This window comes from Artemia sp. Qi Xiang Cuo, chromosome 8 (assembly GCF_049724085.1).
Source record: "Artemia sp. Qi Xiang Cuo chromosome 8, ASM4972408v1, whole genome shotgun sequence".
Lineage (NCBI taxonomy): Eukaryota > Metazoa > Arthropoda > Branchiopoda > Anostraca > Artemiidae > Artemia > Artemia sp. Qi Xiang Cuo.
The window spans coordinates 39,665,991-39,691,226 of record NC_142801.1 but is presented as its reverse complement, the minus strand read 5'-3'; the positions used below and the strand labels follow the sequence as shown (position 1 = coordinate 39,691,226).

The following is a 25,236-nucleotide window of genomic DNA, read 5'->3' as shown; positions in this document are numbered from 1 at the left end:
GGGGTTTTTACACAGTAAAAAGAGGCTATTTTGTGCTTTAAAACGGGTATAAACAAAGCGATGTGGAGGGATTTGTTTCTGGGGGGGGGGGGGTATAGGAAATACTAGAGAAAGTGACGTAATTCTTGGTAGGAAGGTGAATTATCCATTATTTTTATAACTGGTTGTGTCACACTGTAGCTTCAAATGAATACTGATGAGGAATTCTCCCTCCCTTGAGTATTTATACAGTTCCTAGAACACACAGGGATCTTTGAAGGGTACACCTGGATTTTGAGAATCTTGTGAATCCAACACGGGGAAAACAAAATGGCTTCTGCCACCTGGAAAGCGGCTAGACATGTATAAGAGGAAACAATATGGCTTCTACCACCTGGGGAGGCATGTTTGGACACGATTTTGGATATGCGTCTAGACATGTATAGGATGAAAACACCTGGAAATTTTGCAAGGGCATGCGCTCGGAATCTTGCCAACCGTCCAATCTTGCCAACACTTTCAATATTCAATAATGTATAAGCATCCATTTCAATGTTGACTGTCCCACTTCCAGAAAGAAACTGACTCTAGATAAATAAATATGGCTTTTACCACCTGAGGAGGCATGCTTGGACATTTATAAGAGGAAAAACTCCTGGAAATTTTGCCAAGGCATGCGCTCGGAATCTTGGCAACCGTTCGCTAGAAACAGGGATGTTGTGACGTCATAGGGCTCTCATAGGAATCTTGCCAGGGCGGGAATTTTGCCTGGACATGTCAAATCTTGCCAGGACAGGAATTTTGCGTGGGCATTTCCTAGAAACTCAATGATAATTTCCCTATGTTAATTTCCCTATTTATTACTACTTGTGTAGTATCCCGACCACACTCCAATTAATTGAAACACCTGGGAATTTTGCCAGGGATGAGAATTTCGCCTAGAAACAAAATTGCGGCACCTGGTCGCCAAAAGAGGGATACGCTGTTAAACCTTCTTCTTGCACCGTTGAACCATTGGAAGAAAGGAGTAGTTCCTAGGGATGTTTTCAAAAGTAGTAAGGGGTTACTAATAAAAACAAAAGAGGACAAAACCGTAAGCTCAAAATGAACAAACTGGACTTTCAAATGAGACAAGATCAAGAGAACGACCTAAGAAATGTAAATGTAGAACAGGTGATAATGAGAAACCTAGACCATCAAAAGTGACAAGACAAATCCAAGCAACTAAGGCAAAAGGCACTGAAAAAAATGTCTGAGGTAATGATAAGCGAAAATAAAAATCAAAGAGATGTGTAGTTTAAATATTGGCGAAACTGACAATTAGAACAAGTTAAAAACGAAATTGAAGAACATAGAAATATGCAATTAAAAAAAAGTAGCAGTTCACAACGATTCGAAAACGAAAGTGAAGAACAAAAAACGATATACGGTTACAAGCCATGCGACAGTGAAAATCAGAACGAATCAAAATGAAAACGAAGAACAGAGAAATGTGTGGTTAGAAGATATACGACCGCTAGAACAAAGAAGTAAGCAGTTAGAAGATAATCAGCAGCTAGAATTACAAGCAACAACAGGAATGAGAACTTGCCAAAGATGAAAGTGAAGAACAAAGAATTGTAGGGTTAACCGCCACGCTAAAGCAAGTATCAAGAGTGTCAAAATGACTGTGAAGAACAAAGAAATGTGCTGTTAAGGAACGGCGAGAATTAGAACAAGTCAAAAATGAAAGCGAAGAAGATAAAAAGGCACTTGTGTACATAATCGTACACACTCGAGAACAAACTGGTTTTATCTCTCTCTAATAAGAAACAATTAGCTTACGTCCAGTGGGAAACAAGGGACGAGTGACAGAATACATTGGACTTATATAGTTTGGGCTATATATTTGCACATTAGGGGGTGGGTGTGGGGGTTAAGTATTTGGACAGCGTGAAGTAGAAAACAATTTTTACATCATAATATGCAGAATAATTGTAGCTAGCATATTTTGCATATATAACCGCTATATTTTACCCCCCCCCCCTAGTCTGCAAAATTTTGGTATATTTGATTAGGATTTACCTAACTTCACTTCACGAGTGTGTACCATTATGTACACAAGTACCAAAAAAAATGTTATGTTAGAAGAACAGCAACAATCACAATCTTCGATGCCAACTAACTGTGGCATAAAACCCAGTAAAAACCTACAAAGTTACCATAAACCTTGCAAGCGTTATTTACAAGTCATTGGAACCCTTCAACTCTGTATGTATTCACTGTGGGGTCATCCATTGTCCCAAAGGAAAAGTAGCCAACAAAGATGATTTACTTGGTGGCTGCTGCCGGCTTGGTCGAATTGCATTTTTTACATCAACAATTTCCAAATGAATTTGTTTGGCCTGTTACAGGACATCACTTGCTCTCTAAAGAGTTCCACAAACGAATGCGAAACTGCAGCTCATGTTTCGCCTTAGTTTCATTCAACGTAAGCGATGATTGAACCAAAAATAATCGTAATGTTTTCAGCTTCAAAATAGCTGGGCAAATTTATCACAAAATCAATTTAGCGGCTCACCCATCGCGAACCACTTAATGTGATTTTGAACCATATTCATATGGCCAAATCTACCTTTTAGACCCCAATGGAGATATTAAAGAACATCTTTCGCATCTTTTAAATTATAAGGTCAGTCGTAACTCAATAGATATCTCGGAATAAATATTGTGAGACACAAACAGCTATGCTAAAAATTTAATATATAGAAGGGGCCCCGCAAAAAAAAATTTCAATCGGGCCCCGCACCTAGTCAGATCGGCACTGTGAATAAGAAGAGTAAATTTTATGCTCAAGTATAGGAAGTTGAACCACTTTCCTCTTCCTGAAAACACAATTCGCTACTCCTATAATCCCGGCTTAAGCTTGGATTCAGACATTGAAATTCTAATTTTGAAAGTGGATTAGAACGTCTTATATTATTTAATATGAAGGGAGGAAACTCTTGGAAATTTTTAATGCTTACCATCTTTAATTATCTAGTCCTTATTGTAGAAATTCCTGTTTTTGTTTCTGTTTTGTTTTCCAAGAGGGAACTCTTGGAAATTTTTAATGCTTACCATCTTTAATTATCTAGTCCTTATTGTAGAAATTCCTATTTTTGTTTCTCAGAAGCAAAGAGCATAACTATTCTTCTATACTTCAGCTTTCAGAAGAATCGGACAGTAGTGCAAAATCCGAACTTGAACATTCAAGTTCTGATGACATCCCTGGGACCATATCAGCCACTTTTCCTGTTGCTATGTGGGATGTTGAACAATGCGATCCAAAGCGATGTACTGGGAGAAAGTTAGCTCGGCATAATTTAGTTAAATTACTTCGGCTTGGTCAGAGATTCGGTGGATTGGTGCTTACGCCTGTTGGTGAACTGGTAAGATTTTGTTGGTGTAAAATCTAAATATAAGGGCGTTCAAAATGGTCTTAGTAAATGCCCCTTTTCGTAAAAAGATAGATAATCTGAACTACTCTTTGCGACATCTTAGAAACAGTTCATAGTCTTGGCATATATTTGTATATATGGTAAAACCCCATATATGGGGTCTTTTCTCGTTTCAAGTATTTATTTTTTCAAAATTATGGTTATACGTATTATATAACTTTTTCGTGCGTCCACATTTGTGTGTGTGTGTCTTTGTGTTTGTACTCGCATACTGAAGAAAATTTTCAAATTATTCAAGATAGAAACTTGAGGTTCTTACTTAAATTATTTCGTGCGATGGCCAAAGGCTTGAGCTGCCAAACATAGAGACCGAAGCGAGTGGACAAAAGGAACAAAAATCCTTGAATGAGGACTGTTTCGTCGGCTCTGTGTCTATGTAACATACAAGTATCTTACTTTAATAAAAAAAAAAATACTGAAAAAATTTATGTTTTGTAAGAACTTTTTCAATCATACCAATAAGGTCTTGATGCATTGGGCAAGAAAACCTACTCTTACAATCAAATCACAATAAAGTCCTCCGATGAAGAATCAGTTGTTTCATTTTGTCTCTACGGAAATAATGAGAAACCATAATAACGGCTATACTCGGCATCAGAGTCTATGTTTTAACGTAGAGTTAGTAATGAATAATGTTTCTCTCGTCTAATATTCTTATTAGTTTTCCTGGCCTTATCATATAGAAGACATTATTGTAGAATTGTCAGAGAGAGTTTATTTTATCACAGTTCAAGGGATTCAGTGCTCTTTTCAAACAGTTCGTGGTAATGAACTGTAAGTAAGGGGCGACCCGGCTCAACGGTAACCGAAACTGTAGAAAACGGAATTTTGATACCGATAGATACATCAAAAGAATCAAATTTTAATATTGATTTCAAATATATAAGTTTCATCAAGTTTAGTCCTACCTATCAAAAGTTACACGCCTGAGAAAATTTGGCTGATTTTCAAAAAAAGGGGAGAAAGACCCCCTAAAATGCATAGAACCTTAATGAAAATAACACCATCATATTCAGCTTATCAGAGAACCCTACTGCGGAGGTTTCAAGCTCCTATTTACAAAAATGTTGAATTTTGCATTTTTTGCCTGAAGAAAGGTCACGGATACGTGTTATTTGTTTGTTTGTTTTTTTCCCCAGGGGGGATCGTATTGACCCAGTGGTCCTAGAATATCGTGGGAGGGCTCATTGGAACGGAAATTAAAAGTTCTAGTGCCCTTTTTAAGTGACCAAAAAAAATGGAGGGCAACTAGGCCCCCTCCCACGCTCATATTTTCTCAAAGTCAACTGATCAAAATTTTGAGATAGCCATTTTGTTCAACATGGTTGAAAATATGATAATTATGTCTTTTAGGATGATTTAATATCCAGAAGTCTCCGGGGGGAGGGCTAAAAGTTATGAACTTTACCCAATGTTAACATATAGTATTGGTTATTGGGAAGTATACATACGTTTTCAGAGGGGATTTTTTCTGGTAGTCTGGGGGGGGAGTGGATCGGGGGTTATGTGGGAGGATCTTATCATGAAGGAAGTTGTCATGGGAGAAGAGACATAGCTATGACGGGGGCACCGGATTTCTCAGCATTTTTTAAATAAAGATAAGAAATTGTACATAAAAAAAACAATTTTTTTAACTTAAAGCAAGGAGCATCATCAAATCTTAAAACGAAAGAAAGTATTACGCACATGATTGGGTTCATACCCTAGTACAATACCTCGCTCTTTAAGCCAAAGATTATTTAGTACTTTCATAAGAGCTATTTATTCTACTTAACGGCATTTGTGATTAAGGGGTCATTTTTAAAGCATTGGAACAAAATTCGAACTTTAGCTTAAAGAGCAAGGTATTGACTAGGGGGCGAATCCTTATTTATTAAACTCAAAAAAGTGAAAATATTTTTCATGTATTTTGTTTTCAGTCAATCGCAAATTATGGTCTGGTCTGGATAAGGCATGGGGGCTGTTAGCCCAACTCATGTCAATTTTTGCTCGTTTTGTATTTGACACGGTTATCTACTGTAATTTCTGTTCGGTTTAGGTTTTATTTATTTATTGATGGTGATTTGTGGTAGCTTTTTAATGCTGAATTCAAATATATAAATTTCATCAAGTTTACTCTTACCCATCAAAAGTTACGCGCCTGATAAAATTTGCCTGATTTTCGAAAAAAGGGGGAAAGACCCTCTAAAAGTTATAGAATCTTAATGAAAATCACACCATCACCTTCAGCGTATAAGATAAGTGTATTGAAGAGTTTTCGAGCTCCTATTTACAAAAGTATGGAATTTTGCATTTTTTGTCAGAAGAAAGATCACGGTGTTATTATTATTATTTTTCTTATTATTTTTTTTTTTCAGGGTTGATCGTATCGACCAAGTGGTCCTAGAATATTGTGGGAGGACTCATTGGAACGAAAATTAAAAGTTCTAGTGCCCTTTTTAAGTGACAAAAGAAAATGGAGGGCAACTAGGCCCCCTCCCACGCTCATTTTTTTCCCAAAGTCGCCTGATCAAAATTTTGAGATAGCCATTTTGTTCAGCATGGTTGAAAATATGATAAGTATGTCCTTTAGGATGACTTAATCCCCCGAAGTCCCCGGGGGATGGCTGAAAGCTATGAACTTTACCCAATTTTGACATATAGTATTGGTTATTAGGAAGTATACAGACGTTTTCAAAGGGAATTTATTCTGGTAGTAGGGGGGTGGTTGGGTCAGGGGTTATTTGGGAAGATCTTTCCATGAAGGAACTTTTAATGGGAGAAGGGATATTGCTATGAAGGGGGTGCCAGATTTCCCAGCATTATTTTAAAAAAAGATCAGAAATTAATTATAAAAAAACAAGTATTCCAACTGAAAATAAGGAGTAACATCAAAACTTAAAACCAACAGAAAATATTACGTGTATGATTGGGTTCACCCTCTAGTCAATACCTCGTTCTTTAAGCCAAAGATTTTTTAGTACTTTCATAAGACCTATTTATTCTAAATAACGGCCTTTGTGATTAAGGGTCATTTTTAGAGAATTGGAACGAAATTCGAACTTTAGCTTAAAGAGCGAGGTATTGACTAGGGGGTGAGCCCCCTAATATACGTATTAAAAATATATGTATATAGAAGATCGTTACGTAATTTAATTCGTAAGTTACGTATATTTATTCCTAATAAAAACGTTCGTAAATAAAATTAAACAAGTTTCGAGAAAGCTATTTAACCAAATAAAAGTAAAATTAATATACAAATTTTGTTTTAATTATTCATGTATTAATTCAAAAAAGTTCAAAAATTAAATAAAAAAAAACAGTTTTTTTTAAAAGGAACGACGTTAAAACTTAAAACGAACAGAAATTATTCCGTATATGAAAGGGGCTGTCCCCTCCTCAACGCCTCGCACTTTAGGCAAAAATTTGGCTTTCTCAAAACTCTAATTTATTTTAACAATAAAAAACTTAAGTTCAAAGAGCGAGGCGGTGAGGTGGGGAGCGCCCCTTTCATATACGGAATAATTTCTGTTCGTTTTAAGTTTTAACGTCGTTCCTTACTTTCTGTTAAAAAAAACTTGTTTTTTTTATTTAATAAAGTGAAGAAACGGTGGAGAGGGTGTATAGCTGCATTTTGTTTCACGGTTATCCTGTGATACAACTTGGTGTCAGGGCAGAATTTCCAGATAGCTATTTTAGTGAATTGATTAAAAAAAAAACTTTCCTAAAAAGATATTTCTCAAAGAAAAGTTAAGAACCATGTTAATTTTAAGACCAGTAGATGTAAATTTCTATAATAATTCAAACTCAAAACGACATGGAATCGCTATTAAAGAATAACTGAAACCCAAAACGGACCGAAATTGAATAAACAATCAGAATAAAATGTCCAGTAGAAATATGTTCCTATATTAATTCAAACTCAAAACGACCAGAAATCACAATTAAAGAATAAATGAAACCCAAAACGAGCAGAAATTAAATAAACAATCATGAGAAATAAACATACCACGGGTACTAATATAAATGAATAAATAAATCTTAAAACGATTAAACCTTAAATTGAATATTTAAATGAAACTTAAAACGAAAACTAAATGTGTCTTAAACAGTCCTTGGAAAGAATCGTTTAGTGTTCGAAGGAAGCGTGAAAGTTGGTGGACATATACTTTCGACCACGCTAAACAATCCTGGAGGTGAAGGCAACAAATTTAATCACTAGAACGTCGTGTAGAAAAATTCAAATGGGGTTTTAACAGCCCATGAAGGTCTTGAAATGGGTAAAAAAAAATGCTAAGAATGTCGTCTAAACGTCACAAAACGTCGTGTCTTTTTCAAAATCGATTTACTGATATATATAAGAGTCAGTAAATTTTAACCGTGTATGCGACCCTAACTATGTTGAAAATTCCTAAAAAACGAGGTGATAATTCTTGCAAGAACGTCGTCAAAACGTTGTATAACGTTGCTTATCTTAAAAAGGGTTTAGAAAGCGCACGAAACTGTTGAATGGGTTAAAATGAGCTTCTGCCTGCACTGGCGAAAAATAATGTTTGGATCGCACTGGTAAATTTTAGTATCGTATTAGAGGCCATAAATTAGGATTGCGGACCTCATTTTTCTCAAAAAGAGCAACGTTGTCAGAAGGTCGTATTAGGTTATGTGACGTTCTTACGATGTGGTCTGTGTTATTTTTTTTAAAAAAAAGCTGAATATCGACTATGCAAACTGATTCCAAGAATTAAAATTATATTTTAGAACGTTGTGGATATGCCGAGTTACATGAGTGGATTTTTTGAAAATAGCAAGCCGGACATCGACTATACAAAGTCATTCCAAGAATTAAAATTCAATTTCAGAACGTTGTGGATATGCCGAAAATGTCATGTAACGAGTTGTTTTCGCACTGTACAAGAAAGTAATTAGGTGAAGGAATCAGTATTTTTATTACAATCTAACTGATTTTTACTTGTTCACGTTTCAAGTTGACCTTTCAGTTTCATTTCCAATGAAACTGACCTTTCCAATTCAATTTCAGAACGTTGTGGATATGCCGAAAATGTCATGTAACGAGTGGTTTTCGCACTGTACAAGAAAGTAATTGGGTGAAGGAATCAGTATTTTTATTACAATCTAACTGATTTTTACTTGTTCACGTTTCAAGTTGACCTTTCATGTATAAACGGAGATATTACAAAAAGAGATCTTGGGCACTTTGTGAAATTCATCGTAATTAACAAAAAGTGGTACTTCAAATTACTTGAAAACAAAACAGCGTTTTGACTGAAATTTAGCAAGAAATAACTATTGAACAATTAGATCAACAAATTGCACTTTTGAACTCAACCTTTTTTACAGTTGCACTTGGTCAGCTCTTTGCAGGCAGAAGACGCCTCTGGTAAATCCCACCAATACGGAACCCATTTTTTGCCTTTGTCTCGTTTCTATCCCCATTTTGAAGGATCGAATTTAAGTGGATTACGTCCAAGTGACTGATTAGGGCAATGCGTGTGTCCCCTCTTCATGTGTACAGGGGCTTAAATTTCCAGTATCGATCATTCGGTCAGAACACAACACATATTCATTCCTCGCAGCAAATAGCTTTCGATGTTCAGGTCGGCGGATCTTTTCCAACAAAATTTTAGACAGGAAGTCAAATAGCTCCTGCTTATTCCCATCAACCCGCAAGAAGTTTTTCCATTTTGACTTCTGGGGTATTTTTGTTGTGAATAAAACCTGGATTCTGATCCCTATTCCGTGCTTTGTCCTTTTTCCAGATTTCAGGCTATCTTCAATGTACACATCCCAGATAACATCAAGTCTTTTGCATCGGATGAGATGAGATCGAATATACGTAATGAACATGTCGACTGCGTAATCAGCAAAAGTTTAGGCCTCATCGAGGTTCAACATATGGACGATGACTGCGCCGTCCAAAATCGACTGCGAACTAAACGTAGCAAAAAAAAATATTGGCATATTTGAACATGTTTTTATATCTTCAAGCAGCAGTGGAATGAGACAAGATTTTGGGCTGATTCGGAGTTCGCCTTCGGTTGAAAGTGCGGGAGGAAACATCTGATTTTCATGGAAGAAGAAGTTTGTGAGACCAGTAGATCTGAATCGGCTTGCAATGTACAGACTATAAAAGAGATGTGTTCTTCCCTGGAGGTATCTAGCTTACTCTTCGTCGGTGTTATTCATATAGCGTTAAGTTATACGATGTTTTAACGAAGTCCTACTGATAATATTTTCGCCTCCCTTTCTAAGATCGTTTTCAGCTCAGTTGAGACCTCGTGTACAGTTTTAATTTACCGACTCGTATATATCAGTAATTCCTTTTGTTTGCGCAATATTTTTATGATCTGAGGACAAAAGTGAGACAACCAGCGCTATCAGCATCATTCTCTTCCCATGTCAAGACTTTCTTGCGCTATTAAAATCCCATTTGTATTTTTTCGACGATCACTAGCTTGCTCGCTAGCCTACGATATTACGGTCAAAAGAATAAAACGACATAAATTTATCAAGCTACTGATCAGTAAATTACCTATTTACAGATAAGGGTGCAAAGACTAGGCTACCTGATGATCAAGTTAGCATATCATGGAACTGTCTTAACATCAAAGGAGCCATGCCTAGGAACTTACTACTACTACTAACAATGCACCGCAGCACAAAGCTGCTTGAGGCCAACACAGCTACGCACGCTCCTCCTCCATTCCAATCTACTCAAAGCCTCTCTTTACACCCTCTCACGAAGTCCCCATTTCCCTTAAATCTTTCTGTATGACATCCTCCCATCCCAACCGAGGACGAGCTCTTTTCCGTTCAGCCTTAGACGGTTGGCCGAAAAGGACAATCTTTGGTAATGTGTCATCCTTCATCCGCAGAACGTGCCCTAGCCATCTCAACTTTTCTCACATTATAGCCCTAGAAACCGGGATTGAACAACACTTTTCGTACAACCTAGTGTTTGAAATTCGGTCAGGCAGCCAGGTACCCAGAACAATCCTTAGGTAGTTTCTCTGGAAAATGCCTTACAAATGTTCGTCCGTTATTTTCGGAGTGCCTTTGTTTTTTTTCTAATCTTGGTCCGTTTTTCTAATCTTTGTTTGGAGACTTATCTTCCTATTCTTCCTATTCTACTTTTAACGTCTTCACTGCTCCCATCGTCTTTACTACTAATAATAAATATATATATATATATATATATATATATATATATATATATATATATATATATATATATATATATATATATATATATATATATATATATATATATATATATATATATATATATATATATATATGTAATATGTATATATATAATAAATATATATACTTTTCCAAACTTATTTCAAATGGACTAAAACGTAGAAATATTTGTTTTTCTCCTGAGTCTATGAATGTAAGTGAAATAGAGGGACGCAAAACGGATTAAGATTTACAAAACATGTACACTAAATCGATTTAAACTATAAATACATAAATTAAAAAAGTAAGTGAGTTTTAGAAAAGAGTTAAAAAGATCAAATTATGTCCATTACAATACCATTACTGGTATTTGAAAATTTCGGAAGATGTGATTATTCAGTTTTCTAAAAATGTGAGATGGTCGAAGAAACAAGAAGGCACCTAATAAAAGAATATCCGGCCTGGATCAGATACTGTTTTCTGGTATTTCGTAAACTGAATGCTAAGCAGTAGAACATAATTAGGGATTGGAATGTCCGACAGATGACAAAATATATGGTAAAGATGAAGAAAATAAATATTAGTCCTCCTACCACTAATTTGGTTTTTAGGGTGCGGAGACAATGGAGCTTTGTGGCCTGAGCTTTGGGTCAGTTCGGTGAGTCCATTCACAATAGTAATAATAATATTAGTAGTGATAATTACAACGATAATAATGGTAACAATAATATTATCCCTCTTTACATTAAAGTTAAACTTTTTTCTCAATACTTTAAGAATGAATGATATAACTCAAGAGGGAAGTGATAAAAATCTAAATTTTCAATCACAATATTTTAAGAATGAAAGGGCTTGTTTTTTCCTAATTGTATTTAATAAGAAACTACCAGTCCAAGTGCTTTGAAAAGCAATCAGTAAATACAATTATCTATCGGCTTTCTTTGTTTACTATAAAGTACTTTTAGGAAATCACTAATCAAACTTTAGCCTAAAATCTGAGGGGGCGTTAGCTCCCCTCATATATATTGTAGGATAATTTCTGTTTGCTTTAAGTTTTAATGAGGTTCTTGACTTCAATATAAAAGAAGAACTTGTTTCCATTGTTAAGTACATTGAAAAGGGACGATAGAGTTTCCTAAATAACAACTGAGAACATTTTGTTACTCGGAAGAGCCATATAGAGAATGACTGGAGAAGGTACCACCTTCTTTGGGAACCATGGGATTTGGTTCCCACAACGTTGCAATATTAGCAAATGCCAAGTAATGAGAGTAGAGAGGACAAAATAAATGTTAACTTTTATGTTCCCAGGAATCTCATTTGAAGGCTTGTTAGTGATCATAACTGACAACCAAGCAGAAATTAATCAGCCGTTGTAGGCCCATATTAATGAACAGAAACTAAAATAAAAACCTTTCCTATCTGTATCTTATGATAAAAGCAAAGAGTGAGCAATGATATTAAAATCTAAGAACTATACTTCTCTTGATTAAGAAGTGAATGAATATTAAGTGCCAACAAAGGCATATTTGTTGCTCCATATTTTTTTGTGGACCCCTCACAAGTTTTGACGCTTAAGACCGTTCAATACATTTTTGTTTATTTATTATAGTTATCTTTAAATTTTATTAATTAACTATTCATTCCCTAAATAAACAATAAAAGAGCCTGTTTTGCTGGCTCGTTAGTTAGCAAAAAGATTGCTTAATAGGCTTTTTTTTCTGCTCCCTCCTGCTAGCTCTTGGTGGCATTAAGGAGTTTTTTGATAGCTCTTCTTCAAGCAGAGGCAACTTGTTTTCGGTGAAAGAGCGCATCATAAAGAGTATATCACTTTGTTAGTTAAAAGAGCCTTTAAATCCAGTTCATCTGCTGACCGTAGTGAGCAGAAGAAGTAGGCCGGCCAAATGTTTTTTTTTCTAGCTCAGGAGCTAGCAAAGCTGGCTCTTTTTGTTTACTCTTTAAGGAATCAGAAACGTGATGCCATGACCATTAGCGCCCGAGGGCCAAAGGCCCAAACGAGCTGAAGGATGTAACAAAAGCCGATAAAACCTGGTATTTTGATAATCTATTAATAAGAGACCAGGGTTTGTGATCTTCAGTATAAGAACTTATTTTTCATTTTCACCAGGAAACACTCTAAACTAACCAAGCTCGAAACATGAAACTTCATGCAGAAGCCACCGTGAACCATGAAAAAAAAAAAAAAAAATAAAAATAAAAAAAAATAAATGGAAATGACACACAATGATGACTAGCGTACCTTTTACGAAGGCCTCAGTCTTTCGGAGAGCCCAGATTTCAGAAACATACTTGACCACAGTCATTATCATGGCTTCCAATACTTTGTTGTTGCAGTCTTAGATTGCTGACATATCTTCCTGTTCTTCCAAATTTCTATTTACTGAGGAAAAACACCCAATGCCTTGGCCATTCTGTTTTTTTTACATCTTGACTGTATAATATTACCCAGGTAATTGAACTTCATGGGAAGGGGTAAAGAATAAAACGTTGAATTGATTTGGATAGAGGAAGAGCGAGCTCAACTTTGTTGGCCTCAGTCGGCCTGGTGCTGCACTGTTTTCTTAGTAGTAGTAGCGGTAAAAAGCCCGAACGAAAGAATACAGTCTTCAAAACGGCGAAGCAACTCTTTCGCTTGTAAACTAGTAAAAAGTTGCTTATTCTTTTAATCTTTTTCTTTTTTTTTACTTTGGAACCTGGGAATTTATTAACGTTGCAAACTATGTTTGCACGTAGTTGAGAAGAACATAGAAGTCAAGTCAAAGAAGTGTAGTATAAAAAGTGGTTGAAAAGCTGTTTAAAAATTATACTATTTTGATATGTTTCAATTTATTAAGTTCTATTTTGCCGACTTTTAGGGATTGGAGTTTATCCTTAACTTGGGATGAAAAAAATAGATCGTGGATGAAGATAGCAACTAATAAACGTCATATGACGGCTGAAAGAATTTGAAAATAAATCTTTATTTGTCTTTATTAAGACAAATAAAAATAAATCTTTATTCGTATAAATCTTTATTTTGTATAAACCTTTATTCCACCATTTTAAGACTAATTTTGCGTACAACAATAATAACATTTAAAATAACTTGGTTTCATTACAAAACAAGTTCATTTTTATTAAGAAAAAGGGAATAAAAAAGAAATGAGAATGTCAGTTTTGAATTGCTGTGAGTTTTAAGTAGTGACGTAGAAATGAAATCTTTTCTTTTGCAGTCTCATGCTGATATTCTATCTGCGGTATGGCATATTCTTGTAGGTGAAATTAATTTTGTAGAAGTGCAATATTACGAAACAACTCTTTGCTTTTATTTAAAAGTGGCATTGTCATTTTAGATGGATGAAAATGTTTAAAGTAGAAATACGGGCATTTGGTATTTCATACTGCTGTTTTGAACGACTTTTATTTTGGATCAGTTTTGAACGAGGCTAGAAAACTTTGAATTAAGTTATCGATCATAACATATAATTTTTTGTTTTATGGGCTTTAATTTAAATCTCTTGAAAATATCTCTCTTGTTACAGGTAGCTGATAAATGAACTGGATTTTTTTTAATGTATTGTATCGGTAGGACTGTACTCCTATCTTCTTTTTCAATTCTCAGGGATTCTTTAAATCGTAGCATTATTTGTCGGCTTTGGCCCTAGCTTTGGTATATAAAGGATCAATCGATGTTGCCTAGATATTTCTCGTTACATTATAAATCTGGAGAAATGAAGCGAGTCAATGGGAGATGTAAATTGGAGTCTGTTAATGAATAAAAAGGGCCCGAATTCACCACCGAGTACTTTTAAGAAACTGTGACAGAAAATTTCATGAAATGTCAGAAGTTCTCATTACCCTCGGAAAACTTGGAATCTAATTAAAAAAAAATGGCGAGAGTAAAAAAAAAGGCCAAATCCCGAGTTATTGATTGTTGAAAGTCATAGGGAGACTAGAAATCGCGAGACCATAGCAAATCAGTTTAGCCAGTATCAGAGGCGACGCTATTGCGTTGACAATAGTAAAGAGCAATAAGACTGCAATTTTTTTTTTCAGAGTGGCTCGTTCGATCGGAAATTGGAAGTTCTAGTGCCCTTTTTAACAGTCAAAGGGATCGGAGGGCAACTAGTCCCTCCACGCTCTCTCTACCCCAAATCCATCCGATCAAAATTTTGAGATAGCCATTTTGTTCAAACTAGTCTAAAGATCGAATAACTATGCCCTCGGGGTTGACTAATACCCACACAGGCCGAGGGCAAGGGTTGTAAGCTATGCAAGCTGCCTGTTGTTAACATATTAAATTTTATGGAAGGGATGGTCGTATAAACTTTGTAGGAGACATATTTGGTTGGAAATCTAAAGTTCTAGTTCCCTTTTTAGGATTCAAAAGTGATGGGAGGGCAACCAGCGCCCCCACACTCCTTTTCCCCAAATGTATCCGATCAAAATTCTAAGATAGCCATTTTGTTCAAAATATCCCAAAGGCCAAATAACTATGCCTCCAGGGTTGACACCCCCCCCCTCAGCCCCTGGGGCAAGGGGTGTAAGCTATGCTAGTTACCCGTTGTTAAAGATCCGCATGTGCATTGATCAACCAACTAAGTAGTAACAGAATGATAGAATAAATTAGCTTCGCCCTGATAAATCTAGACAACATAAACAGGAAGGTACTGGGTGTATTCAACAGAGTTGCCTTTTTTGGTTGACTCTAAACGGATATAATTGTCCATCCATCGTGAAAAGATGCTTGTCAGCTTATTACGCAGGCGACCTGTTGAAAATGTATAGTTGAAATGTCTAACATTTAGTTTTAAGAAATCAATAGGTATATGAACTTAAAGAATAGTCTAAAATATGTGAAATAGCAACAGGATAATGACTCACCAGGTTCATCCATTTCATTCAGGTAATTTCTAATTTGTTGACATTTTTGTCTGAACTCAATTCTGTTCTGTGAATGTTTGCTTGTTTTTTACAGGAGAAGGGAAAATTTATATCTCAGCCCCTTATTACCCCCCCCCCTAAGTAATTGATTATTTGGCTGTTACGTAACAGAATTACTTATGTAAACGTATTGAGGATGACGTAATTTCTTTATTTGCTCAAATAACGTTCCAAAGGTAAGCTGTGAATCCCGTTGGTTTTTCATCGTAACTCAATTTATTTAGGGAAGGAGATAAATTCCAGAAATAGAATTTTTCCCATCTAGTTTCAAAATCATAGTATTAGTGTTCTGTTTTCCTGGGTGTTGTTAAGTTGTTTTGAGTAATTTAACATTTCTAATAATGTCCGTACTTCCAAAAGTGTGTTTCACCGAAAGATCGACAGATTCTAATTGACCATGGTGCTGCAGTGGTAGATTGCTCTTGGGCTAAACTGGAAGAAACTCCTTTTGGGAGAATGAAAGCAGGTTATCCCCGATTATTACCCTACCTTGTCGCAGCAAATCCTGTCAATTATGGCAAGCCTTGTAAACTTTCGTGCGTGGAAGCGCTAGCAGCAGTCTTCTATATTTGTGGTAAGATTCTTCTCCCTTTTCAGTGATGGATTTCGTCATGGCGTCTTTAGTTATTGATGCCAGATTGGTTATTATTTATTAACTCTAAACTTAATTCAAATATGATTAATTATTAACAGAGTGGCTAATTATTTAAATTGAATTCTAAGCTTTATTACAGAATACATGTTCAAAAGAATCCACGTGGCTGCAATTTCTAAAATATTTTACAGTGTTTTGGCAAGGGTTGTTTCTGAAAAATTCAGATACCAAATTAAGCTTTTACAAGCCATATTGACCAACTTTATATGGCTGTTCTGTTTATTATTTCATTACAGGTGTGAACATCCTTGCTTATTGGAACACCGACTTACTACCGAATGTAGCCCACATGATATCTTAGTTAGGCCTAAGCACGATTTGAATTATGGTCAGAAATTAAATAAGAAAAACAAGTTTTTTTTTCAACTGAATGTAATGAGCAATCTTGAACATGAAACAAACAGAAATAAGTTCGTATGTGAGGGGGTTCCTCCCCTCCTCAGCCCTCGCTTTTTACGCTAAAGTTTGACTTTTTGTCCCTATTCTTTAAGAACGACTGCTGAATCACAAGGGTCGTCGAGTTGAAATAAGAAGCTTTCTTAAAGCACTTAAAAACGTCAGAGTATCGAGCGAGGGGTTAAAAAAGATGCAGCCCCCTTTACATACGGAATAATTTCTTTTCTTTTCAAATTTTAATGTTGCTCCTTACTTTCAGTTGAAACAAACCTGTCTTTTTAATTTGATTCTGAAGAGGATCCACAATAGGAAATTAGCGTTTTGGCACTCCCTTATACTAGGGAAACTTGTATTCCTTTTAATTTTCAATGTTACTCTTTGCTTTAGTTTAAAGAATAACATGTTTGCTTTTATTCATTGACTTTAAGTGACAAAATCTTCAAAGAGAAATTTAATAGTCCTACTACTGACAAAAGTTTTAATTATTGACTTGGACTTCTATTCTGAATAGAATTAGGAATGATAAATGGGCCAACTGGAATTAATCTTGTATATAGGATATCTTGCTTCATCTTAAGTTTTACCGCCTATGTCTTCTCAAGGCCAGTACATAATTTGCACTTGAAAAAAATAAAGAACTCCATTAAATCAAAAATGAACAAAAATAGAATCAAAATAATCTACCAAGCATACAACTACCGCAAATCAGTATCAATAAATAAATGAAAAAAAAACCCAAAACAGAAATTAAAATAAACAACAAAGTCAAACTAAAAACGATCAGAAATTAATCTGAGGCGGGTTCTAAACCCCAATGCTTTCTAAAATCTAGAATATAATTTGTACTTTACTTAAAAAGATTCATAGGAATTTACTGAAAAAATATGCATTGTCAGTTTAATATACGTAGGCTGATATTTATTCTTTAAAATCTGAATTAATTTTTAATTCTTAAAGTTATAAAAGTGAAAAAATTTAAAACATTTTTTTTCAGTAAAGTACAAATTATACTTTACAGTCCCCCCGCCGAAATGTTCGTCTAACTCGTAAAAACGTAATAAAAATGGATATGAAAAAATTTTGTATTTTTTTTTTGCGTTTTTTTTTGTATAACCCCCCCCCCCCCCTCTTATTTTTTTTTTTTAGTAAAACCCCCTCCGAAAAAAAAATCCTGGGTACGACCTTGGTCACAAGTAGTCATGTTTGTAAAAAATCGCAGTTGTAGTTATAAATAGTCGCAGTAGTAATAGCAGTAATAGTAGTAGTAGTAGTAGCAGCAATAGAATAAGAAGTAGCTGCTGTGGTATTAATAGTAGTAGAAGTGATAGTTGTAGTTGTAGTTCTACATCCACAAAAATATGCTCTGAAAAATCCAACTAAACATACCAGCTATCCCGGGAATATTGCACAGACGCATTTTTATAAACGTTATACTAAACATGTGCCCATAGGCAGTTGTAGTTATAAATAGTCGCAGTAGTAGTAGTAGCAGTAGCAGCAATGGAATAAGTAGTAGCTGCTGTGGTAATAGTAGTAGTAGAAGCGGTAGTTGTTGTTGTAGTTTAACATCCACAATAACATGCTCTGAAAATCCAACTAAACATTCCAGCTGTCCCTGGAATATTGCACATACACATTTTTGACAATCTGGATTGATATAGTGGTTTTAATTTAGTTTTAAATCCCCTCAACGTTCCCTGAAAGTTAAAACTTAATACCATATTCCCTTCCTGAGACATGGTATCTATGCCGTTTTGCCATTCTGGATGCACTTAAAACATTCTGATTTTGTTGAATAGTAGTAGTAGCAGTAGTAATAGTAGTAGCCTTGAGAGTTTCAACTTAATACCCTCAGCCATTCCTGAGATATTACTGACACGCCTTTTTGACAACCTGGGTGTAAATAGTGTCTTTGTTGCAGTTTTATATCAACAGACCTTCGCTCGTAATTTCTACTTAATTCCCTATTCCATTCTTTAGATGTTGCATTTTTGGCAATCGTGACCACCTAGTAGCATTTGAATTCTTTTGATTTACTTCCATAGTAATAATAGCAGCAGCAATAGTAGTAATAGTAGCCCTGAAAGTTTCGACTTCATGCAATCAGCTGTTCCTGAGACATAGTTATCAGTCTTTTCAACTGCCAGCATCCACTTAGTGCTTTTTCATTTAGTTTTCCATAACCCTCAACTTTCTCTGGAAATTTCAACTTAATACCATATTCAGTATTCCCTCCAACATGCCCTGAAAGTTTCAGCTTAAAACCCTAAGCTGTTTCTGTGATATTGATACGTTATTTTGACAACCTGTATGCACATAGTGTGTTATGATTCAGTTCAACATCCCCCTCAACAATCCCTCAAAATTTCTCCCTAATACCCGTACCCTTAGTATTCCCCACGGGAATTTTCTTCCCTAGGGAAATTCCTCTCGTGGAAATCCCCCCCCCCATACTAAAAATTGGCACCGAAAATATCCTTATATTTTCCAACTGCAAATACTATATGCAAACAATGGGCAAATTGCATAACTTATGTCCCTTTTCCCAGGGACTGTGAGGGTCATGTCATCCCCAAGGCATCCCCATGTCATCCCAATGGAACTTTCCAATAATGCTGAATCAAATGGCAAAAAATTCCACATTTTTGCAGAGAGGATGTTGAAACCCATACATTAGGATTTTCTTATATGCTGAATTTTATGGTGGCATTTTCATATAGATCGCAAGACCTTTTTGGGGTGTTTTCCCCCTTTCTCAAAAATCAGGCAAATTTTATCGGGCTCGCAACTTTTGATGGGTAAAATTTAACTTAGTGAATTTTATATATTTGGAATTAGCATAAAGATCCAGTTGTTGGATCTTGTTGATGTATTGTTGATGTATTAATTTTTATCAAAACCGCATTTTTATAGTTTTGGTTACTATAGGGCCGAGTAACTCCTTACTTACATGCCACGAACTGTTTGATAGATGTAAGAATGAAAAATTTACTAACTGGTTTCCCTTACTACGACAAGTGGAATTATTTACCACGACAAGTGGAAAGTTTATGAAAAGGCGGGCAATTTTGGAAAGAAAATATTTTTCTCCTTTTAAAGACTCCTAGGAAACTGTTCTGTGAATCTTGGAAACGCAGTTTTGTCTTTTATTGAAGTTTTGAAAGAAGTGTAGGACTGATATTGGAAGAGAAAGGTATTTTGTGTTATCATTGATTAGATTTTTCTATTATCCGATTTCATGATTGAAAACATTTAGTTCAGATATGTACGGTGGAATATTGATAGAAATTGAATGATATGAATGTCAATATGGCTATTTCCTTCTTAAATGGATGGCTGAAAAAGCGGAAAAATCAATATTTAAAATATTCATTATTGTGTTGTGGAGCAACATTACTGTTTTTTCCCCCTGGAATGGGAATCTGGAAACAAGACTGAAACATTTCAGTCAAGCTTGTAAAATTCCCGTAGTTTTTGAGAAAAAAGCCGTTCTTTTCCTCAGGTTGTATGTGGTATCGAAACAATATATTGCTGTACGAATAGGGAAAGCTCCTTTGTGCGTAACAACAGAGGTTTTGAAGGAAGATTTCTTTCTTGTCCCTTTAAGATCTGAGTCCTGGGGAATCCCCCATCCCCTCTCAGGACTGACTGCTACCCCCAAATTACTAAATTTTTATCCTTTTCTGTTTTATAATTGGCCCTATCCGCCTGCAATCTTGCGAGCACATCGAATAGGTCTAGTTCTTAAGCTTCCTGTGTTCTCGAGCAGATAAATAAGTCCAGTGTGCCAAAATCGCACCTGGCTTACCAGCTAATCACACCGGCTAAGAATTTTGTTTATCGTGTCTATACGTGATTTCCCCCAAATTAAGGCAGACGTAATAAATACATGTGATCCCCCTTTGTAAGAATGATGCAGCATTTTTCTTTGAAGTTCTTGAAAATAAATTTATTCTACCGCAGAATTGTTAGTAATAAAAACGGCACCCAGAAGCATAAAAATTGCTGCTTAGATTAGTATACAGGTTTTCAGCTTTAACCATCCCCCTCCTTTTTCCCATCCTCTCTATAGTTTTTATCTTTAACTCCGATTTTTATTTAAATAGTGATTACTTCTTGCAATATGCATAAAATAGAGGGACACATTGTTCTTACAATATATTCAGCTCTCATTTCTTTTATATTTTGTCTTAAAGGCCCATTTTTCTAATTCGAATACTAAAAATAACATTATGCGCGAGCAGTGCCCTTTCCCTCTCAAAAAGAGTGTCTTTATCTTTTGCCCGATTTTTTTAATTTCCCTTTGAAGACTTTTAATTTTTAACTTTGTTGTATATTTAGTCCCATACGTTGGACAAAACCTTGTAGACTTTTAATAACTTGCCCCCTTCCTTCTCAAAAAAGGTGAATTAAAAGACGAAGACTATTTGTTGATTCTTTATTTATTTTTTGTCCTAACTATCTACCTAGAAATATCAAGTACAAAATCAAACACTTCGTGATAACAAACTGTAAGTAAGGAGTGACCCGGCTAATAGTAACTGAACGTTTACGTCGGACAATTTTTCCCTGGAGGATGTTTTCATGGAGGAAGGGACATTTCTGTGAAGGGGGCGCCAAATTTGCCTGCATTATTTAAAAAATGATTAGAAATTAAATGTAAAAAAAAAAAAATTCAACTGAAAGTAAGGAGCAACATTAAAACTTAAAACGAACAGAAATTATTACGTATATGAGGGGGTTCGCCCCTTATTCAATACCTTGCTCTTTATGCTAAATATTTGAGTACTTTCAAAAGAGCTATCTATTTTAATTAAACGGCCTTTGTAATTCAAGGGCCGTTCTTAAAGAATTGGAAAAAAAAAATCGAACTTTAGCGTAAAGAGTGAGGTATTGACTAGGGGTGAACCCCCTCATATACATAATAATTCCTGTTCGTTTCAAGTTTTAGTGTTGCTTCTTACTTTCAGTTGAAAAAGACTTGTTTTTTTTATTTAATAAATTAATGGCTCGTCTTCTTTTTAGTGAAGGTAGAGTGGAATTGGCCTCGGTACAATTTCCTATTTCGCCTCTTCATTTTATTTTTGTCAAAAAAGTCACTTGCTTTGCAGGTTTCAAGGATTTAGCACAGTCATATTTAAGCAAATTTAAGTGGGGGAAAACCTTTATCACTTTGAATTCTGAATTGCTGGAAAAGTACTCCAGTTCTTCGTCCAGTGAAGAGATCCTTAGAATTCAAAACGAATACTTGGCTGAAGCTGAAGAGGAAAAATTACACAGAGGTTAGTGGCTATGCTTTTATGTTTCCAAAATTTTTGTTTTTGCAGAAGAGTTTTAATATTTCAGCTAGTAAAGGGGAAAATTCGTCTTCTCAGGACATTGGATATCACCATAGCCGATAAATTAAGTCCGGTCAAAACTATTTTCTCTGTGCTACCAAACAGTTTTTTTTTTTTTTTTTTTTTTTTTTTTTTTTTTTTTTTATGATTGGTTTGAAATTTGTCGGATGAGTGCCAAAGGACCAATCCCCTTTTTTGAACTCCAAATGTTAGCGTGGTAAATGAGTTTTTGAAATATGGTGCTTACAAAGTTTAAGATAAGGTACTAACAATTGTGAATATGATTTTTGAAAAAAAAAAAAAATAGGGAAGTACCTATTGGTTTTATGAAAATTTCACTTAAATTTCTTTGTAAGAAAGCTGATAAGAGTGAATAGTCTATAAAAAGTGCCAAGATATTATAATTAGTTTTCAAATGACCACTTAAACGAAATGACATACCAGTGATGCACTCATTAAAGTACTATTTTCTTGGGTTTCTAGGGGAAGGGGCTGAAAACCTCCGGTTTAGAGTTTTCCGATGTTTAGACCTCTGGTTTAGAGTTTTAGGAGGAATCCATCTCACACCTCTCACAAAGGACAGGTTTGCTTGAGCTTGCAACCCAACTCACGGAAAAATCCTTGCCAATTTGTCGTACCAAGATAATCCTATTGTCTACGACACTGAAGATTATGTATAATGATTAACTATTTCCACTTATCCATTAGAAAAATCATTTGTACATTTACTTTTTCTTATGGTCTCTTACAACTCTTTAATGTTTCCTTCAGCACGGGGTGATTCTACTCCTTTATTCCCGATTCAAACGTAAACCAAATTCCTTAATCGGTTCTACGATATTACCTTTTTATTACAGTTAATGCATTTAGTAAAATCCCTGAGATTTTTATTGCCCGTCAAATAACAATTAATCTTGCATAACCTTGTGAGTCTCGTTGTGTATTCGTGTCAATATTTTAACAGCAAATTGTTTATTTTTAGGCTTCACCGACGAATTTTTCTAATGTATTTTTTAAACAAATTACGGCTTTGCCACAAATGTCCGAAACAAAAATAGTTTTAAAGTTGTGGGTGTTTTTCTGCAGAATTTTTTTATGCTATTTTTTCTGTTGGCTAAAACTAGCCCAAATCTCCGAAAGACGTGGGTTGGATGGCTGCCACCAGTAATATATGTCTGAGGGGGAAGGAAGATAAAAATATACCATGGGAATATAAATGTAGGTGCCACCCCTTAACATGTATTAAGAACTTACCCGAAACTTCCTTCCTTTTCCCTAACTGGGTTAGGAGACAACCAAAAGCGGACTTAGAAAATATAAATCACTTTTATTGAACGAAGTATTAGACCAACACAAACTTAGAAATTATAAATCACTTTTATTGACCAAAGTATTAGACCAACACAAACTTAGAAAATATAAATTTGTTTTATTCACCAAAGTATTAGACCAACAAAAACTTAGAAATGTTAACCAACTGTTTTCTTTTCCTTGAATTTTTTTTAGATATTGAAAAAAAATTTGCTTGTCGTACATGAACGCTCTGGAGTTTGAACTGCGGAAACCTAGGCAGCAAACCAAGTATGATAGTTTCACTGTCATTCTTGTTGCAGCTAAAATTTCGGGGCTCAGGAGGAAGCAGAGCATTAAAACCACTCCTACTCGAAGGGACCGAACTTGAATGTGTGTTTTCCTGGTTATGCTTAATCACAAAGCGTATATTGCTTAGCTGAAATCTAATTCATGGTTATGTTTTTAGTGATAGAAGATCTATTAATTTTGTCTTAAATAATTTTTTTTTTTTTTTTAGATCGTACCATAGACCTACCACCTTCGGACTCTGAAAGATCTGAAGATGAGAATGAATGATTTCTTTAATTTTGTTTTCTTTTGTTTTTGTACAAAAAAAAAATCTTGTCTTTGTTTTATCCTAATTTTTATTTCATTCGGTATGCAGGTTATATACGATTTTCTACTCTCATTTTTCACAGAAATTTAAATCCGTTTAGGATTTTAACGGTACGGGCCCTTATATGCTAGATATTGAAGACACTTTTTACTTCATGTGAAGTTTAACTGAAATTAGAGATTGATTTCGGTTGTTTTAAAAAAGAACCGTTTGAAAAAAGAGGGGTGTAAAGGCGAAGATGTCTTAATTAAGCAAATTAAGGTTAGGGTTTGCATGGCGTGTTATCAGTTTTTTTTATATTCAGTATTATAATTACTTAACAGTAACAAAGGATTCCACCTCTGTCCTGGTCAAAAGAAAACACGGAAAAGGTTAAATACAGAAGCTATAGTTTTAAAGGGAAAAATAATTAAGAATAGGCAAAAACTAACTCGTAAGAAATAGAAAAGAGGCTAAAAGATTCACCTTACTCGCATTCAATAACAATGACCGTTTGAAATATGTGATCCAGTTTATAATTTTTTTTTCTTTTTCTTTCCATCGTCGTTTTTGGGCTAAACACTGTGTCTCAGACGGAATATTAGTGGTCTTACATACACATATGTGTATTAAAATTTCTTATAAATTTATAGCATAGGACAGAAAGGAGATGGAAAAAAGGAAATATACCATTTAATTCTCCGTTCAATGCTCCTCTCAAATATAATAATCACTGCCGTTGCAATTGTCGCCAAGCCCATCTCCTTAATAGGGTCAGATATAGCCCTAGGCTACAGAGAAAAATGTGTTTATTTTTGGGGTTTGTATTATTTTCTGTCGTTATTTCTCATCAACAAGCTGATTTGCAATGCCAAAAAAAAGTCAACTTGAATAAATAGCAAACTTTTGCATACAGCCCTGGGCAATATCATGCCCCATTTTGGAATGGCCTTTCAGTTTGTTTTTTCCTCCGTCAGCCCTGGTATCATATAGAAAAAGTAAAATACTGTTTTTTCTTTTCAAATAGTTTGCGGTAGTTCATTGTAACCAAAGAGTGACCTATTGCAATATTGACCGAAACTCAAGAGAGAATAATTTTGATAATGATGTATCCATCAAAAGAATCTAATTTTCATGCTGACTTTAAATATCTAAAAACGATCAATTTACCCATCAAAAGTTAAGAGCGTAAGGAAATTGGTGTAATCAAACAGGAAATGGAGTTCTAAGTACTTAATAGAAGTTCTTGGTGTCGTTATCTCTTGGCAACCTTAAATGGGATGATCACATTAATAATGTCACCGAGAAAGCAAGTCGATTACTTTCTTTTCTAAAGCTTTTTTCATTCTTTGAGTATCTTAACTGTCATACCTTTAA

At 35.0% G+C, this 25,236-nt stretch overlaps 1 protein-coding gene across 2 annotated transcripts in view; it reads left to right on the top strand.

Annotated features, from left to right (window-relative positions):
* LOC148949393 (18S rRNA aminocarboxypropyltransferase) overlaps positions 1-23,899 on the top strand; it is a 48,369-nt gene extending 24,470 nt beyond the window's left edge. For both annotated transcript variants that reach the window (XM_089092945.1, XM_089092946.1), the window contains exons 3-6: positions 3,165-3,389; positions 15,942-16,155; positions 21,744-21,914; positions 23,782-23,899. In XM_089092945.1, the coding sequence (XP_088949071.1) occupies positions 3,165-3,389; positions 15,942-16,155; positions 21,744-21,914; positions 23,782-23,840 (669 nt within the window). In that variant the 3' untranslated portion in view covers positions 23,841-23,899. The remainder of the gene's footprint in view (positions 1-3,164; positions 3,390-15,941; positions 16,156-21,743; positions 21,915-23,781) is intronic.
* Positions 23,900-25,236: the final 1,337 nt, after the last annotated feature.